General features: G+C 60.9%; 1 protein-coding gene across 1 annotated transcript; it reads left to right on the forward strand.

Annotated features, from left to right (window-relative positions):
* The first annotated feature begins 9,911 nt into the window (after positions 1–9,911).
* DIO3 (iodothyronine deiodinase 3) lies at positions 9,912–10,748 on the forward strand. Its single transcript, NM_001122650.1, is given in 1 exon segment — positions 9,912–10,748. A coding segment is annotated over 1 exon segment (837 nt).
* Positions 10,749–18,450: the final 7,702 nt, after the last annotated feature.

Here is an 18,450-nt window from a genome sequence, read left to right on the forward strand (position 1 = left end):
CCTGGCTGGGGCCTTCCTCCCCTCCCCCCAGCACCCCCACTGTTTTCCTAGCTCTTTCTCTCTCCGGGAAGGGAGCGTGCTCTGAGTCTGTTTCCCTGGGAGAAATCCATTTTCAGAATCTGGAGGTGTTGAAATGTGTTCTTTTTTCCTCTCCAGAGAGCCCTTCTTGAGGACAGAGGTACCCCGAGAATCCCTCTGGGGCCACCACCAGCCGGGGAGGGCAGTCCATCAGGAGGGCCTGACCCCAGCCAGGGTGGGGGGATGCCCTGCAAGGGGTCTGGGGAGGTGACCTATCCATCCTGGGACAGTGGGCAGTGGGGCTGCCCTGGACACGCCCACACCTGCACCCTGACTTCTGGAGACGCTCAGCTGCTACCCCCCAGCTGGGGCTGCAGCCCTTCTGGTCCCGAGAGCAGGGTGGCTCCTGAGCCCACCTGCCCGGCTCAGGGCAGGAGCATCATCTGGGGAGGGTAGGTCTTACCATCAGCATCTGCCAGCGGGGCCTGTGGAGGTCACGGAAGTGCTTGCTCTAAAGGGCTGTGAGCATCCGCTGACCCACGGAGCCAGCCCCCAGGGTCATGGGCACATGGGGTTGCTGGCTGAGCGAGGTGGGGGAGAGGGAGGGGGCGCAGGAGTGGAGGTGATAGGAGGGGAGACTGGAGGAGGGGAGGGGGAGGTCGTGGCCCTCTGCCCCAGCACACTGACTACACCTACCAAAGGCTTGCCAAGCAGCCGCTTTCCACATCCACTCTAGAATGAGGATCTGGCCTCGCCTTCCCCACCCTTGTCTCTGCAGGCTCTGACCACACCTTCCGGCGGCTGACCCACCCTCTCCCCAGGGCTCCCAGGCCCTCCCCGGGGGCTCCTTCTGTCTGGTGGAGGCCTTGCATGCTGACCCACTCCGGTGGTAGGCCTGGGGTCTTGGGGAGAAGTTCCTTGAGCTCCAAGAACGCACATCCCAAATCGTGGACTCGTGGGCCACCCAGCCTGAAGCCCGGAAGGGTCCTGGCAAGACCAGGCTGTCCACGGCCTAGCCCTGCCTGGGGCCCACAGCACCCAGGAGATCTCAGCCTCAGTTCTGAGCCTTCAGGACAGGAAGCAGCCTTGGCCAGGGACACCAAGGGACTTCAGGGAGAGGATGTTCAAGGACCCCACTCCCCCACCAGGGGAGTCTCCCCGCAGGGCGGTCACGTGATGACTCTGCCTGTACCGGCCAGTCCACAGCCAGCCCCACCACAGCCCTTACATCCCTAAGCAAGTCACCCTGAAACTCCAGCAGAGCCGTTTCACTGCGGGTCCCAGACGGGCCGGAGAAAGCTAGGTCCCTCTGGGTTGGGCTCTCTTCCTCTGTCATCAGCCTCTGCATCTTGGCCCACTGGCCACAGGGTAAGGACCAGGTTTACCCAGGCTTGTCGAGACTTCCAGCCAGCCCTGGGCCAACCTCCAAGCCGACCTGGAATTCCAGCTCCCATCCACAGACCAGAGCCCCTCCAAGGCAAGTCTGGGGCGGTCCTCAGAGCAGCTGAGTGCGGCAGGTGCTGAATGAATACACGGACGAATGGATGGGCGCGCCACCCTGCACAGCCTTGGCAGGATCCCCCCTCCCTGCCACCTCCTCACCACGGCTGAGCACAGAGCTTCCCACCCCAGGACTAACACGTGAAGACACACTTCGCTTCGGGCCTGGCGCACAGTAGGGACTTGATGAGAGTTCCCCAGCACCCGCACGTCCCTATCCTGTCTACAGAGGAGCAGCAAAGGCGGTGGATACTCCGCTCCTCAGAAATAGAACAGACTTTGCAGTCCTCCCTGTACCCTCGCGTGTTTGAACTGCTTCACGGTAACAGGCTCCTGTCCTGGATAAAGTCCCCCGCCCTACCAGGAACCACCCCCAGGCAGGGAAGGGAGGCAAGGTTTGGCCCCTAATTCTGAGGGACCCCAGCCTCACCTCCACCCTCCCTTCTGCCTTGCCTCTTTCGAGAAGCTTCTGCATACCCCTTGGTGGAGGTGATGGGTACAAGGATGTGTATTAATGACCCCCTTCTGTGACGTTGACAACCCCACCATTTGCCTCTCAGCTGACCTGCTGGGCGGGTCCTTGGGCAGAAGGGAGCGTGGGGATGGGGTTGGGGGTCCTTCTGAAGCAGGGGACATACCTTGCCCCCCTTTCCTGGCCATCACCACCACCACCCCACAGAAACCTGTGACCCCACGGTGCCCGTGAACTTCACCCCCTTGGTGCTGAGCTGCTGCCAACCCCCTCCATCAGAGCCGTCAGACGCCAGCCGGGGAAAAGCAGCCGCATTCAAAAAGCCGCTGCTTGTCCGGCCCCTGTGTGCCAGGCACGCCTCATTCACGCCTCCCGGGCTCTCCATCAACCCCCAAGCAGAGAGTACCAGCACCCTCATTCACAGATGAGCTCAGAGAGGGCCAGGAATGTGCCCAGTGCCACACAGCCTACAGGAAGTGGAGCCAGGATTTGAATCAAGTGTGTGAGATCCCAGAGATCCCAAAGGTCAAGCGACCCGTGGGATGGAAGGGCTCGGTCCTTACGGGGACAGCCTTGGCTATGGGCATCCACACCTGCTACCACCCGAGGGCCCTGGCGACGCCGTCCTCAGAGAAGCGTTTTCACTGGCCAGGGGCCAGCATCCCAGCACCCAGCCCTCTCGATGCAGGGTTAGCTGGCTTCGAGACCGTGGCTTGTCAGCAACCATCTTCCCCAGCAGTGTGAAATTCCAAAAGCAAAGCTTTATTATGCCCACAATGCCGAGGCCCAGCCCTCTGCGGCCCCCCATCCCGGCCTAGTGCACGAATCTTCTCCTGAGACCTGCAGACACCTCCAACTCGGCGTGTTCCCAAAGAACGAGGCAGACTCCCCTTCTCCAGAATTCCCATCCCTCTGAGTAGCCAGGTTACCTCCAAGCCCTTCTCCCAGCCTCCCCACGCCCCATTCTGCCCCCAGTGTCACCCCATTAATCACTGAGCATCTCTCATTAACTAGTGAGGGTGAGTTCTGGAATCAGACACTAGTTCTGTGTCTTTAGGCAAATCATTTCTCTGAGCCTCAGTTTTCTCATCTATAAAATGGGGGTAATAAAAGTTGCATATAGTCAAAGCTATAGTTTTTCCAGTAGTCATGTACAGATGTGAGAGTTGGACCATAAAGAAGGCAGAGTGCAGAAGAATTGATGCTTTTGAATTGTGGTGTTGGAGAAGACTCATGAGAGTCCCTTGGACAACAGGGAGATCAAACCAGTCCATCATAAAGGAAATAAACACTGAATATCCATTGGAAGATCTGGTGCTGAAGCTAAAGCTCCAATTCTCTGGCCATCTGATGTGAAGAACTGACTCATTGGAAAAGACCCTGATGCTGGCAAAGATTGAGGGCAGGAGGAGAAGGGGACGACAGAGAATGAGATGGTTGGATGGCATCACTGACTCAATGGACATGAGTTTCAGCAAACTCTGGGAGATAGTGAAGAACAGGAAATCCTGGTGTGCTGCAGTCCATGGAGCTGCAAAGAGTTGGGCACAACTGAGCAACTGAACAACAATAACAACCTCCTTACATGGTGGGGTTGAATGATCTGCCCATTTCACAGATGACAAGATGGAGGCACGGAGAATTCAAGTGACTTGCCCAAGATCACACAGCTTGACCGTAGTAGAGTGGCACACACGGAGGCTGCTGGGACACACAGAGTTGCATAGACCCTCCTTTCCCTGAGCCTTCCTGTCTCCCACCAGCTCCAAAAGATCTCACTGAAGACTAGGGGCCTTTCCCTGGAGCACGCCTACTCTTTCCAGGGGCCTGGCCAGGCTCGGGGGCTCCTGAAAGGTAAACACCAAGCCTGATTCACTGGGAGCCCACTGGGAGCCTAGGGTGGACAAGGGTTTGGGGGTGGGGTAAGGGGTCAATGCAGTTCAGGAGGGCACCCTCACCAGACAGCAGAGCTGAGGCCCTCACCGCTTTATTGGCCATCTCTCAGCCTCAGCAATGCCAGGCGAGGGTCCCTCTCTGCTGAGCTCCTACACACTGGCAGCCATGAGCGTAGTGGCATTTACTCTGTACAGAGCCCTGGGTTTCTGCACCGTGGTGACCCCAGGTTCAGAGACGGAGGCTGACTGGCCTCAGAGACGGTCCCACTGGCATGTGTCCAGTGCAGGCACACCCACAGCTGCCCATCTCGGGCAGCTGGACAGTCATTTTGTCCTCTGGACATTGGGAATCACAGCCATCAGGTCTAACTACCAGGATACTGGAGGCACAATGGGTCTGTGGCCCACGTGGAGGCTGCTGGGGTGGCCCTGGGTCCCCAGGGGGGAACAGGTCCTTCCTCTCGGTTCCACTTTTTCTTCTCCTCTGTGGCGCCCCCTGCTATTCCACGGCTTCCTGCAAGAGGCTTGAAGAGCACTTCAGAACAAGGCTGGGTATAAATAGATACACCCACACGTGCCCTCGTATAGAGTGGCCATTGCCTGGCATAAAGAACAGGGCAACTACAACACAGTCACGGCATCAGGCACACCTCTCGGTCGAGGAAAGAGTCGTAGAAGAAAGCGATTTAGGGTGCCAGTCCACTGGCTGACTGTGCCCTACCTTCTTCCAGAGAGAGTAAGAGATGGACAGGACAGACTGGCCCAAAGATGGCTCTCCAGCCCGCTGGAGGGCTCAGAGCAGAGTTTGCCTTCCATATGAATGACGGAGCATCCGACATCCCTCCAGCCCCAGGCAGGCCGCGCCCACGGGCAGCCTCCCATACAGGCCTCGGGAAAGGAGTCACCCACCCTCTGCAGGGGCCCAGTCTGGCACCAGGAGGCTTGCAGAATGCTTAGTTGTGTCTGCGCTCAGGGCAGGAGCAAGTCAGAGCCAGGCTGGGTCTGAGAGGTAGGACTGGGCCCACATACAAGGCCCCAGAGCTGGGGCCAGAAAGGGGCAGGAGAAAGACAGGCCGGGAGCAGGTTCCATCAAGCAGGGGGCTCTCGACAGCCCCAGAGCATACTGAGACCCCAGCCCCAGAGCAGCATCCAGGGAAGGACCTATAGGCCCTCCTTGAATCTTCTGGGATCGTGGAGGCGTAGCACAGGAAAGGCGTGGAAAGCAGCCACCCAATCCCCATGCAATGTATGATGAGGCCGGAGGGAGGGCGGGACACGCCCAGGTCACCCACTAGGTAGCCAGGGCCTCACCTCCAGGCCTTCCCCTCTCTTTGGCTGGGAGCCTCAGACCTCCCCCGGCTCAGGAATGCTGCCAACACCAGCTCCATGCAGGCCCGGAGGCCCCAACAAGCTCTCCTGGCCGAGCTCCCAGGCGGCCAACCACCCCAGAGCCCCGCCGGCAGCTCCCGGGAGGGTGCCCGGCCAGAGCATGTCCTGTGAAGATGGACAGAGACCTGCTGGGCCAAGGACACCTCTAAAACCCCTAAGCCCGGAGACCGCTGAGCCCGCAGCCACCGCCCACCAGCGGCGCATCCACCCTGTTGAGCCGAACCGAGCCGGAGTTGGAAGAGGTCAAGTCAGAAAGAAGAAACGGTCCTTGAAGCAAAAGCAAAGGGTGAGCCCTGCCCCCCCGATGGGGCTCTCGGGTCCCTGAAAGGACTCCCAGGAGGTCAGCGGCCAGGGGGACGCAGTGGGGGCGGATTCGCCAGACGCTCTACCCGAAGGGGAGCTCCCAGGGACTGTGTGCCCCCCCTCAGTCCCAGGTCCTTGAAGACCTCACTCTGCCCGGCCGGGGACACACCCTACCTCGCTTAGGGCTGTCCGCCATCGTGCAGAAGGATAGGATGAAATGTTTGGAAGTTAGATGTTTCCAATGAGTCCACACTGCATTGGGGAAGGTGGTTTCACAAAGCTTTATTGGATTCCTTGGGGACGCAGCGGGGTGGGGGGCAGGATCGTCGCTGCGGAGGATCCTGGCTGGGCCGGCCTGGGAGAGGCAGGGTCTGGGCAGCAGCTGACAAGAGAACAGTGGTGAGAGGTGCCCGGGCCTCTGCCACAAGGAGGGAGACGGTGGGGGTGGGGCAGGCTGGACCCAGGGGGAGGTGCAGGCCAAGGAGAAGGCCCACGGGTCCCAGGGGAGGGAGGAGGCAGAGGGATCAGCATGCACGGAGGCTCAGAGGCAAGAGAGCAGCTGGGATTCCCCCAGGGCCCCAGAAGGCCTGGGGAGGGGGCTGGGGAGAGGGAGCGCTGAGGCCTCTGGGCAAGCTCACGGCCAGGACATACCTGTTGCTCTTCGACATGCTTGGCCAGGTGTGCTAGCTGCCCCTGCTCCCCACCGAAGCCCCAGGGGGGCCCTCCTGCGGGGGGGCGCCTCAGCGCCCCACGGGGAGTCTCAGCATCCATCTGTCTGGCATCTGGGAGCTTCGTTACCTGGAGGGAGACACAGGCCGGGAGGCCCCTCTCCCGACACCCACACAGGGCAGTATGGGGGAGAGGCCAGAGAGGATGGTCTGGGGAGCAAGGTTTCTGGGGAGCAGCGACGCCCTCCCTGCTCTACCCAGGGGCCCCAGCCACCTGCCCAACCCCCTCCCCCCATCCAAGTTGCTCCTGGACACCCAGGAGACCCAGGCCAACTTGTCCTTCCCTTTCTTTCCCCGGCCCGCCCCCTGCTGGAGCTGCCGCAGGGCAGGCAGGAAGGAGGCGGTTGGCCCAGCCAGCCCACTGGCGTGGGCACAGCCCAGGCTCCAACTCTGGTCCCCCAGGGCCTGAGGCCTGGATCTTCCAGGTCCCAGGTAAGACTTGCCCTAAGACTTGGCCTCAGGTGAGGGCAAGTCAGGACAAGACGTGGGCAGCTGGGAGGAAGCTGCCTGGGGAGGCGGGGAAAGGGGCAGGGGCTGCTTGGGAGGGAAAAGGGTTTAGGAGGCGGAAGAGAGGGAGGGAGGGCCGGGCAGAGACAGAGGAGCAAGAGTCTCTGCATGGGGCCTGCGTCCCAAAGGCCACTTGGAGCTCGGACTGTCCTCACCTGCACAAGGGGCTGTGGGAGCCGGATGGTCTGATGTCCCGGAATCCCAAAACGCGGGGTGGAGCCGGCTGGCCCGAGGAACAGGAGCAGATCCGCCAGGACGCCGACAGTCCTGAGGCCAAGCACAGCTCACCCGAGCCTCCCTGGGGCCAGAGGGCCTATGGGCCAGTGGTCTCCCTGGGCTGCCCGCAGAGGCTCCGGAGGGACCAGGCTTACCTGTGCTCCAGGCCACTCCTTCCCCACACCCCTGCCACCACCACCTCATCCCAGGCGGCGCCAAAGGCCCTCCCAGCCAGGCGATGTCCCTGTGGCCTGGGGCGGCAGCGTCGGCTTTTTTATTTTCTGAGGCTAAATGTGGGAAGGGGGTAGGGAGGACAGCCCCATGGCCCTGGCCCGGTTCCTGTGTATGTGCGGTGGGGACAGGGCACAGGTCTGAGACTGCCACTTCCCAGAAATTAAGGAATCAGGGCTGGAGAGTCTGTCCAACAAAAGTTGGGACTCCCATGACCCCTGCCCAGGAGCGGGCAAACTCAGGGCCCCAGAATGTCCTTCAGAGACTAGCCAAGTAGAACGCTTCTCTTCTCTTCTCCCCGCCAGCCACGACCCCGACTCCGCGGCCCAGCAAAAAATAAGTCAAGGAACCACGGATTCGCCAGCTCAGAGATGCTCTGCGGGGGGTGGGGGAGCATGCAAGGGGGACGCCCCCAATCCAGGTTTTGGGATCAGGAAGAATCCCCTAACTCACCTAAAGACCCCTACCCACGGTGCTGATGGGCAGTGCCGGCGGCGCGAACAGCGGGGACCGGGATGAGGCGGCCTTTCCTCTGGGTGGGAAGTTCCCGGGCTCTGCAGCACCCAACGCGGCCGCCCCCGGCGGCATCGCCTGGCTGGGAGAAAGAGAAAAAGGTCTACCTTCAGGGCCCTGGCCTGCCTTCCACTCCGGGTCTCGACCTGCCGGAGCCGCGGTCCCAGGTGGGAGTTTGCAGGGCAGAGGGTCCCGCCAGGGTCGCGAAAACCGGAGAAGAGGACCTCTGCCCGAGACGCGCATCTCTCTCCGCGCCCGCTGGGGCCCGCCGGGTCCTGGGTTGGGGCTCGGTGCCCTAGGTTGACTCCCAGAGACTTGTTCCCTCGCCGCCGCCGCCGCCGCCGCCGAGAGCGGTGCCCTCGCCGGATCCGGATCAGCGAGCTTCCACCTCTGCCCAGGATGCGAGCGCTGTGTCCGTCCCGGGAAGAAGTTAGGCGGCCGGTCCCCGGGCGGGTAGCGAGCGCACGGGACGCCGGCGGTGGCGGCGCCGGACTCGGGCTCAGCCACCGCCGCCCCAGACGAGTCCCCGCGACCGCGAGAGCGTCCCAGGCGGGCTGGACTCCCCCGGCGTCAAGATCGCTCCCGACCCGGTTCAGGCCTCGCCCCGGGGGTCAAGGAGGCCCGAGACGAGGCGACCTGGCTCCCAGCTTCGGGGACCCCCCAGGTCAAGGTACTCCGCGCCCCGCCGCCCCAAGTCGCCGGCCCCGCGCCGCGCGCAGCGAGTCATCAGAGGATCTCGGACGCGGCGGCAGAGCCGACCAGGGCCCCCATGGAGTTGGGGAGTTACCCCGCACCCCTAAAAGCCTCCACACACATTCCCCGTTGAGAGTACGCACTTCCCCGCGTCCCAGCGCCTCCGCGGTGAGTCGAGCCGCAGCGCTCTGGGTCGGTGAAGGTGGCTCAGCGCGGGCGCTCCAGTCCCGACGTTCCCGGGGCAGAGAGCGACGTCCGGGGACGCACGGGACGGGTGCGCCCAGCGGCCGGGGCTGCGCCGGCCGAGGCGAGCGGCGAGAGGGGAGCGCTCCGGCGTTCAGGCAACAGCTACCCCTAGTGGGAGAGCCGCCCGGGGCCGCCGCCGCCCCGCGCCCGCCGCCCCGCGCCCGCCGCGCCCAGCGCCCAGAGCGCTCCCAGCTCTGCTGGGGCGCAAGGACGGCGCTGCCTTCCCCGGGCCTCCGCGTTTCTGACGCCGGTCGCCAACCCGCCCGCTAGCCCTGCCCTCCGCACCTCCCCGCCGGGACCCGGAGGCCGCTGACCCGAGAGCTGCGGCGCAGAGCTGGGGCGCTATGGGACGGGGCGGGCGCGGCCCGCGCGGCGCGCGGCGGCCTCGGGCGACGGCGGGGGGCGCCGAACGCGGTGTGCGTGGCGGGGCGGTGCGGGGGGCGGCCGTGTGCGAGGCGCGAGTGTGAGCGCGCGCGGGAGGCGGGCGGGCTCCGGGAGGCGAGCGGCGCCCGCGGGCGAACGCGGCAAGCGGCGGGGGCCCAAAGTTGCCTCCTTGCGGGCCGGCGTCCCCGGCGGGGCGGGAGCCGGGACCAGCAAAGCGGCGGCCGCCGACCCAGGCTCCGGCGGCACCTGGGCAGCGGCCCCGCACGAGCAGCAGCGGCGGGGGCGGCGTTGGCGGCGGCGCGCGGGAAGCGAACCGGAGCTCCGGCGCGGCGCGGCTGTCCGCCGGGGATCTCCGCTCAGGTGCGCGGCGAGGGGCGCGCGCGGGCCGGGGCCGGGACGCCGGGATCGGGGCCAGCTTGGTGCCTGCGCTAGCCGGAGGACCTCCGCCGCGGACTCCCGGGTCCCTGGTCCAGCTGTCTGACCCGCGCCGCCGCCGAGGTCTTGATCGCCCGTCCGGGCGAGCGGGCTTCGGGGCCCAGCCCCGCCCCTCTGGCCTCCGGGCCGGGCCGCCCCGCCTTCCAGCCGCTGGTGCTCGCCCTCGGCCGGCGATTTCTAAGGCCCTGGCCGCGCCGCGGGGTGATCCCTTCGGGCTCAAGTTGCAAGGGGGCGGGTCCCGGCCGGAGGTGGAGTCTCCCGCCAATTGATGCCTCGGCTATAAATTGAGCTCTCTGCACAGCCGAAGTCCAGATGCCTCGCCAGGCCGCCCCGCGGTGGGTGGTGGGGGAAGGTAGGGGGGCTCTGGGGGGCGCCGCCACCATGCTGCGCTCCCTGCTGCTTCACTCCCTGAGGCTCTGCGCCCAGACGGCCTCGTGCCTCGTGCTCTTCCCGCGCTTCCTGGGCACGGCCTTCATGCTCTGGTTGCTAGACTTCCTGTGCATCCGCAAGCATTTACTGGGCCGTCGACGCCGGGGTCAGCCGGAAATCGAAGTGGAGCTCAACAGCGACGGCGAAGAGGTGCCCCCCGACGACCCTCCTGTCTGCGTGTCCGATGACAACCGCCTGTGCACCTTGGCGTCGCTGAGGGCCGTCTGGCACGGCCAGAAGTTGGATTTCTTCAAGCAGGCGCATGAAGGCGGGCCGGCGCCTAACTCTGAGGTGGTCCTGCCCGACGGCTTCCAGAACCAGCACATCCTCGACTACGCCCGAGGAAACCGCCCGCTGGTGCTCAACTTCGGTAGCTGCACCTGACCACCGTTCATGGCGCGCATGAGCGCCTTCCAGCGCCTGGTCACCAAGTATCAGCGCGACGTCGACTTCCTCATCATCTACATCGAGGAAGCGCACCCTTCCGACGGCTGGGTCACCACAGACTCTCCCTACAGCATCCCGCAGCACCGAAGCCTGGAGGACCGGGTCAGCGCCGCGCGCGTACTGCAGCAAGGGGCCCCGGAATGCGCTCTCGTGCTCGACACGATGACCAACTCCAGCAGCTCGGCCTACGGCGCCTACTTCGAGCGCCTCTACATCATCCAGAGTGGCACCATTATGTACCAGGGCGGCCGCGGCCCCGACGGCTACCAGGTCTCCGAGCTGCGCACCTGGCTGGAGCGCTATGATGAGCAGCTGCACGGCCCGCAGCCCCGTCGAGTGTAAACAACCGATGGACACGTGACTGAACTTGGCGGGCCATGCCTTCAAGCCTTCGAAGCCCACGTGCAAACAACTCCCAGACAGGCTTGGAGTGGGCCCAGTGACACAGCTGAGCTGAGCCATGCATCGCCGTCTGAGTCTGCCCTCTCAGCCAAGCCACCTGAAGGCTCCCTTCCACCTCCCGAGACTCTGCTTTCGACTGTCCCTCGCCTGTACTTGCTTGGCTTGTTCTAAATCCCCTTCTGAGGGTGGAGGCAGCGCCGCCCTTGCCTGTGTGCCCCTGGACTTGTGCTCGCAGAGGCCCCCTGCCGCGGCTCTCACATGCCCTCCCCAGAAGAGAAGAGCCAGCGTGCCTTTAAGCAGGCGCGCTGGCCCAGCGCAAAGAGACTTAGGCTGCGCCCGCGCGCCCTGGGCGCAGCTGGGTTCCAGCAGCGCGAGCCGCTCGCCTTAGTTGCCTGGCACCCACACCTGTCGCGCGCGCGCACGCGCGCGCGCGGGGAAGGGATACCCTGCTGCTTTTTGTGTCTGTGTCTTGTTGCTGCCTTGGGGGAGGATGCTTGGGGTGGGGAAGGGTGGGCAGGGTTATTTCCCCCTCTTAGTTTGGGTGCTCACGAGCCCCACTGCTGATGACGAGCTGTCTCTAACTGGCCTCGACCACGAGCTGGTTCTGATTTGCAGGAGGCTCGCAGCAGCACCTAAGACAAGAGGGGAAAGTGCTCTGGCTTTCCATGAGGAAACCACATCAACGGGGTGGGAGAGGGAGGTTGAGGGACTGCTTAGGGACGAAGAAAGACCAATTAGGAGGCGGGGTTCACGGCGCCCCGGGCAGAGGGAAGGGGCCGGGGCTCCTGCGACCCGGGGTTCGAGTGGCGGAGTCCGGAGAATAAAGATGAGGGGCGAGCCTGGGAACCCCGAAAGAGGGGTCTCCCAGACAGAGCTGCTGACTGCGGGGCCGGAAGTGGGGGGGGGGACCTGATGTGAAGTCTATTTAGTGAGTGTTTTGCTGGAAACGTTCCCTGTATATAAACTTCTTTTACACTACAATAATAAAGGCTTGAAGTAAATTGCTTTCGGGTTGCCTTTGGTCCCTTTATTTTTTTCTTCCCTCTGAATAGCGGCAAGAATTAAACACAAATCTCTCCCTCGCGTCCCCATAGTGACCCTAGGGGGAAGGGTGGAGAGAAAGAACCTCCGCCAGCGGGGGTGCTGGAGGGGAATGAAGAAGGAAAGAGGGTCTGTGCCGACGCCCGGGATGAGCACAGGCCTGGGGTGGGGGACCCGAGGTGGTGAGAAGAGCGGAGATGTGGAGCCCGGCGGGGTCCCCAGGGAGGCGGGAGAGGCGGCGAGGCCCGCACTTGCTGCCGCGCGCGCCCGCGCGCGCGCGCACGCACGCAAGCTATGACAGCTGACCCTGCAGCCGCCCATCTAACTTCTCCCGGCGACCGTCGGTGTGGAGGCGGGGGATACGGAGCGAGGCAGGGCCCGGGGGCTTTGGACCAGGTTGGGCTGGTCTCATGCCCACCACGGGCGCTTCAGCACACCTGGCTCCTCCCTAAGCCACTTCCAGCACCTCCTTGCTCCCTCGCGCGCTCCTCAAACCCGCAAAATCGTCTCCCCCACCCCTCCGATCCCCGCCGGTCTGCTGTGGGGGTCCCCCCAGGAGGCGCCATGGAAAAGCGCAAGGTGGGGGAGGGCGGGGAGACCGGGGAAGGAGAGGCGGCCTGCAGCGCCATCACTCCAGCAGCAGCTCCTACCGCGGGGCGGAGGTGGCTGGAGGCCGCCCCCCCGCCCAGAACACCCCCTCCTCCGCTTCCCCAAGTTCGAGCCAAACCTCATCACCACCACCCCCCCCCCCCCCCAAGGCGCTCAGGGCTGGGAAGCGGAGGAGAGCGAGGTGGCCGAGCCGAGAGAGACGAAAGAGGGATGGCGGTGGCCGGCACCCAGGCTGGGAGAGGCGGGGGTCTTGGCGTTTGGCACAGAGGCCCCCCGCCCCCCTCATTCCGGGCCAGGCGCCCCCTCGCAGTCCCTGCCCCCAGCCACCCACGCACCCCCCGCTCGCGTGTTGCTCGCTAGGTGAGGACGATGCCGGGAGCGCGAGGTTAGCTGGTCTCCACCTCCCAATGCCGGTGACGCCTTGAGCAGAACAGTGGGTGGGGGGTGGGAGAAACAGAGAAAGGAGAGCTGAGGCGGGAGCCCGGGGACCAGGAATCGGGGGAGCCGAGCCGCCGCACTTCCTCATCCCGGTGACCCAGGACAGTCCCGAGCCCGGGATGGGGAGGCGGGGATGGGCGGGGGGCGGTTTCTGTGAGCGCCTGGGTCAAAGTGCGCGCGCACGTGAAGGGGGAGCCGGGGAAGGTCGGGGCGGGGGGCGGGGTGGTCTGCGGGACCGAGGGTCCAAGCAGGCTGGCGGCAGGACGGAGCCCCAGCTCCACCTACAACGCCTCCAGTCCCGCGCCCAGCCCCCACGCCGCTCCTCCGTGAAACTTTCTGAAACTGACGCCTTGAGCTGGGATTTTTTTTTTTTTTTTTTTGCTTTAAAAGTATTTACATTGAAAAAGCTACTTTTAAGAAACAAGAAAAAATTGGCACAGATGGTGTTTCTGCATCTCCTCCCATCCCCCTCCTCCCGCGCTCTTCGTCTCACCCCGAAACTCCCAAGATGAATACTGAGCCAGCGGCGGGGTTGCCGGGTGAACTCCGGCGCGCACAGCCGGGAGGAAGCTCAGGGAGACCCCGGACGGTGCGGAGCAGCCGCAAGGCCACCCCTGGGGGCCGGGGTCGCTGCCGGTCCCAGTCCTCCACCTGGGGGTCTAGTTGGAGGCGCTGCGCGCTCCCCTCCGAGCCTCCTCCGGCTTCTGGCACCAAAACCCCTAGCGCGCGGCGCTGGGACCTGCGGCTCCTGCCTCGGCCCGCGCGGCCTGGCGCGCTCGCCTCTCCTGGGCGCCCCAGCATCCACCCCTTCCTCCTTTCTCTTCTCTGGCCTCCTTGTCTCCCTTCCTCCCCCTCATCTTTCCGTTTCTTTCTCGCTCTTCCCTTTCCCTCCTTTTCTGGTTCCTTTATTTTCTCCCATTTCCTTTAAAATCTCCCCTTACAAAAAGAACGCACGCTCATTGCCAAAAACAGAGAAGTCCTGAGACAGCCAACCCTAGGTAACCTCTCCGTGTGTGCACTTTCTCACTTGCCTCTCCCATTCACCCACCCTTGTAAAGCCAGCGAAGGATTATCCTTCTATAGGCTGGCATTAACTTTTGACTCCCTGGCACCTCTCTCTCCACGATCCCTGCCCCTTTCCACGTCAGTAAATGCGTATTGGGTGACCTCAGGCCAAGGATGGCTCCATGGGTGCCCCAGGTGTCAGGGATGTTGTTTCATTTTATAAACATTCTTCATGAGGTGCTCAGGGCTCTACACCCCTCTGCCCCATGAGCACATTTCTTAGAGTGAAATTGCTAGACACACGCACGTCTGTGTCTGTTTTGCCACATTTTGCTAAACTGCCTTCCCAAAAACCTATTTGATTTTATTGTTTTGTATTTTCCCAGTGCTCTCTCTCTCTTCCTTATTTTGAACTGGAAACTATGAAGATAAGACATAAATGCATTTTCAATATTAAATTTTAAATACGGGGGGGACACAGAGCACAAAGTGTCAGGCTTGCTTAGAGCAAGCGGTCTCACACTGCATTTCAGATCCCAGCAGCAGCTCCTGAAATCAACTTACCAGATCAAGTCAGGCATCCTGAAGAACCGAAATGGAAGACATGCAATGTAAATGCCAGCGTTCACGTCATCTAAGTTAACTGTGGCTTCCTGAAACCTTTGTGCGTGTGCGCGTGTGCACGCACGTACGGACAGGCACGTGCACTGTGGCTGGTGTGAAGTGCGGCTCTCCTGAGGGATCCAGAATGTTTGGAAAGGTTCGACAGCCACCCCCAAGCGCCCCAGGCCCTCCTCCTCGGGAGCGCCCCTGTGGACTGTTTCGTGTGCCTCCTTCCAGTCTCCACTTCACCTGCTGACGGCCCTACCCGAGCACGTCCTCAGCTCTAGTCTCCACGGCGCTGTCATCGAGATCACGCTGCGGCGTGTTCGGTGATCACCCCACCCGCCCCCACAGTTTCCATGCCATTTCCTATCCTGGCATCCTCGGCCTGGCCATCCGTCTAGTCTGAGCAGGTCTCTGCCTGCAGAGTAACTGGTGCCAGGCACCGTCCGGATGTCTGAGTGCCCCCCTTCCCGCCCCCAGAAGGAACTCATCTCTGCCTTCAAGGAATGCTCAGAGGAGTGGGGAGGAGGGGAAGGAGACAGTCATCTAACCATCACCAGCCTCCTCATCATTAGTACTTTCAAGGCCCATGTCAGCTTAGCTCACCGTTTAGCCCTAAGCAGTGGAGGGGGGGCATGATAAGAGTTCTAGAGGGTCTTATTTACTCCCTTGAAGACACAAATGCCTCCTCCAGGAAGACAAGGAAGGAAGGACATCCTTGGTGGAGGGTACTGCCAGTGCAGAGCCAAGCAGGCCTAAAAAGTGCAAATTGTGTTCAGAACACAATACCTCTTGGTATTTACCAGACAGAAATAAACTGTTGGGCAAAGGGCTAGGTAAGTACCAACAGGTCCATGGCTTCCTGTTTATATTACCCAGGCATCCATCTGCAGAGAAGTGACCTTCCCAGAGGTGGGACTACCCACACGTACCACAGGGAGAAGTGACATCTGTGTGTTTGATCTAGGGGCCAGGCACTGGGCTAAGGGCTTCATCAGAATTATTTGCTCTGGTCATCCTCATCTCCCTCTTTAAAAAAGAATATTTATTTATTGGGCGATGCGGGGTCTTCGTTGCCCTGTGGCTTTTCTCTAGTTGCAGAGAGCAGGGCTCCCCGCTAGTTGCAGGGGCTGCTGTGGCGGGCTCTCTCGTTGCAGAGCACGCGCTCTAGGGTGCTCAGGCTCCCGTAGTTACGGCTCCCAGGCTCTAGAGCACGGGCTCAGGAGTTGTTCAGTCATTAGCCCCATTTCAGTGATGGAGACATTGAGACTTGGCATGGGTGAAGCAGGTTGGCCCGGTGCGTTATGGGCTGAATTGTGTCGACCGCCGAAAGTCATATGCTCAAGTCCTGGCCCTAGTCCCTCAGAATGTGACTGTATTTAAAGACAGGATCTTTAAAGAGGTTATAAGTGAGTATGGGCTTCCCTGGTGGCTCAAACAGTAAAGAATCCACCTGCAACATAGGAGACCCGGGTTTAATCCCTGGGTCGGGGAGATCCCCTGGAGAAGAAAATGGCAACCTGCTCCGGTATTCTTGCCTGGAGAATCCCATGGACAGAGGAGCCTGGCGGGCTACAGGCCATGGGGCTGCAAAGAGTCAGACATGGCTGAGCGACTTACACTGACTCAAGTTAGCATGGGGTCATTGGGGTGGGCCCTCTTCCGATCTGACTGGTGTCCTTATGAGAAGAGGAAGTCAGGACACAGACACGCCCAGAGGGACGACCACGTGAGGATGGAGAAAGAAGATGTCCATCATAAAGCCGAGAAGAGAGGCCTCAGGAGAAACCAGCTCAGCTGAGAACCTTCGTCTCAGACTGACAGCCTTCAGAACCGTCAGGAGCAGAGATTCCTGCCATTTAAAGCCTTCAGTCTTCGGTGCTTGGTGATAGCGGCCCTAGACGTGAGAGACAGGGCTGTGGACTGGAAAGCAGCTTTCACCACCGGCCTCCCTGACCCTGGGGTCTAACGTCAGGCTACACAGAGTCTCTCTCGGTGGCTAAATGATCCAGGACCTTGACCCTCCCCACACAGACCGTTTCTTCCCTCTGCAGCGACAGGAACACGATGCTCTTGTAGGACAGTGGGTCTGAATTGGGCTCTTTTTTTTTTTTTTAATATCTGCAGAGAAACACACGCATGCAGCTCTGGAAAAATCTCCCCCGAGGAATTCACAGTAGCTGTCTCTGTGTGGGCGAGATTATGAGTGTTTTCTTACTTTCTTCTTGGTGCTTGTCTGGAGCCTGTGATTTTTCTGTAGTGAACATGTATTGCTCTTATGACAGAAAAATAGGGTTTAAAACAGCAAAAACAGTGGCTGTAGCAAGGAGGAACCCAGAGATCAGGGCAGAGAGGGGTTCTGGGTGGAGATGGGGAGTCCTGGACCAGACTCAGGGGTGGGAGGTGGGGACGCTGGGAGGGTTTGGTGTGGGGTGGTGCTGAGAAAACAAACATTTGAAAGGGAGAAAGGGAATGGGGTTGCTGAATAAAGGACATCAGTTAATTTGAATTTCAGGCAAACAACAAATAATGTTTTAGTAAAAGTATGTACCAAATAATGCATGGATATACTTATACTAAAAAATATTATTCATTGTTTATCTGAAGTTCAAATTTAACTGGACATCCTGGGTTGTTTGTTTTTCTAAATTTGATGGTCCTGGGACTTTCTCCGTGGTCCACTGGTTAAAATTTCATGGCCGCGATGCAGAGGGCGTGGGTTCTAAGATCCTGTATGTGGCACGATGCAGCCAAATCATCATTTTTAGGACTTCCCTGTTGGTCCGCCTGCCACTGCAGAGGACACGGGTTCAATCCCTGGTCTGGGAAGATCCCACATGCCGTGGAGCTGCTAAGCCCGTGTGCCACAAGGACTGAAGCCTGTGGGCTGCAACTACTGAAGCCCAAGCACCCTAGGGCCCTTGTTCCACAACCAGAGAACCGCCTGCAGTGAGAAGCCCCCACACCACAATGAAGGGCAGCCCTCGCTCACCACAGCTAGAGAAAGCCTGCGTGCGGCCGGAAAGACCCAGTGCAGCCCAAAGTAAAATGAGTGAATGAATCTTTAAAAATAGTGATAGCAATACTATTTCTTTAAAAAATTAACTTGACAGTCCTGGGGGAGGGAGGTGGTGATAATGATGCTGACAACAATGCAGTCTCTCCGGGCCAGTCAGGGGCAGACTCAGAGCTCAACGTGAGACCGCGGTCTCTGAGACCTGGAGTTCCACCTTCCACAGCCCGCTGGGCCTCTGTGACCAGACAGAAGCTCCCAGATTCCCCACGTACCTGGCGACCTGCAGCCAAGGAAGAAAGGACCAGCAGTTTTGCCAGCTGGGTCATCTGCGGGGCCCGGAGCAAAAGGAAAATGCAGAACCCTTTGTTCAAAATGCAGGAAGCTTCGTGCCAGCTGTTGTTCGTCACTCAGTCGTGTCCGACTCTCTGCTTCCCTGTCCTTCACTGTCTCCCGGAGTTAAGGTGCAAAATAACAGGCTGTTTCCTTTCTTCTGCTGGCACCTCAGCTTGTGCTGTTTATTTGTTACTTAATGTCATTATCAGTAAAGAAAAATTAGCGTTTTGAATTGTGTGTTATCCGGGTTCTCCAGAGAAATAAAGCCAAGGGGAGAGAGGGAGAGAGATTTAACTCTAAGGAACTGGCTTATGTGATCATGGAGGCTGAGAAGTCCACAATTTACCACGGGCAAGCCAGAGACCAGGAGAGCCAGTCATGTGTTAAGTTCTAGTCCAAATCCGAAGGCTCAAGACCCAGGAGAGCTGATGGAGTAAGTCCTGGTGTGAGTGTGAGTATTCTGAAGGCAGAAGATGGATGTTCCAGCCCCAAGACAGTCAGGCAGAACGAGTGGATTCTCCCTCCCTCCATCCCTTACGTCCTGGTCAGGCCCCCAGCTGATCCGACAAGGCTCGCCCACATTGGGAGAGCAAT

This window comes from Ovis aries, chromosome 18, assembly GCF_016772045.2.
Source record: "Ovis aries strain OAR_USU_Benz2616 breed Rambouillet chromosome 18, ARS-UI_Ramb_v3.0, whole genome shotgun sequence".
NCBI lineage: Eukaryota > Metazoa > Chordata > Mammalia > Artiodactyla > Bovidae > Ovis > Ovis aries.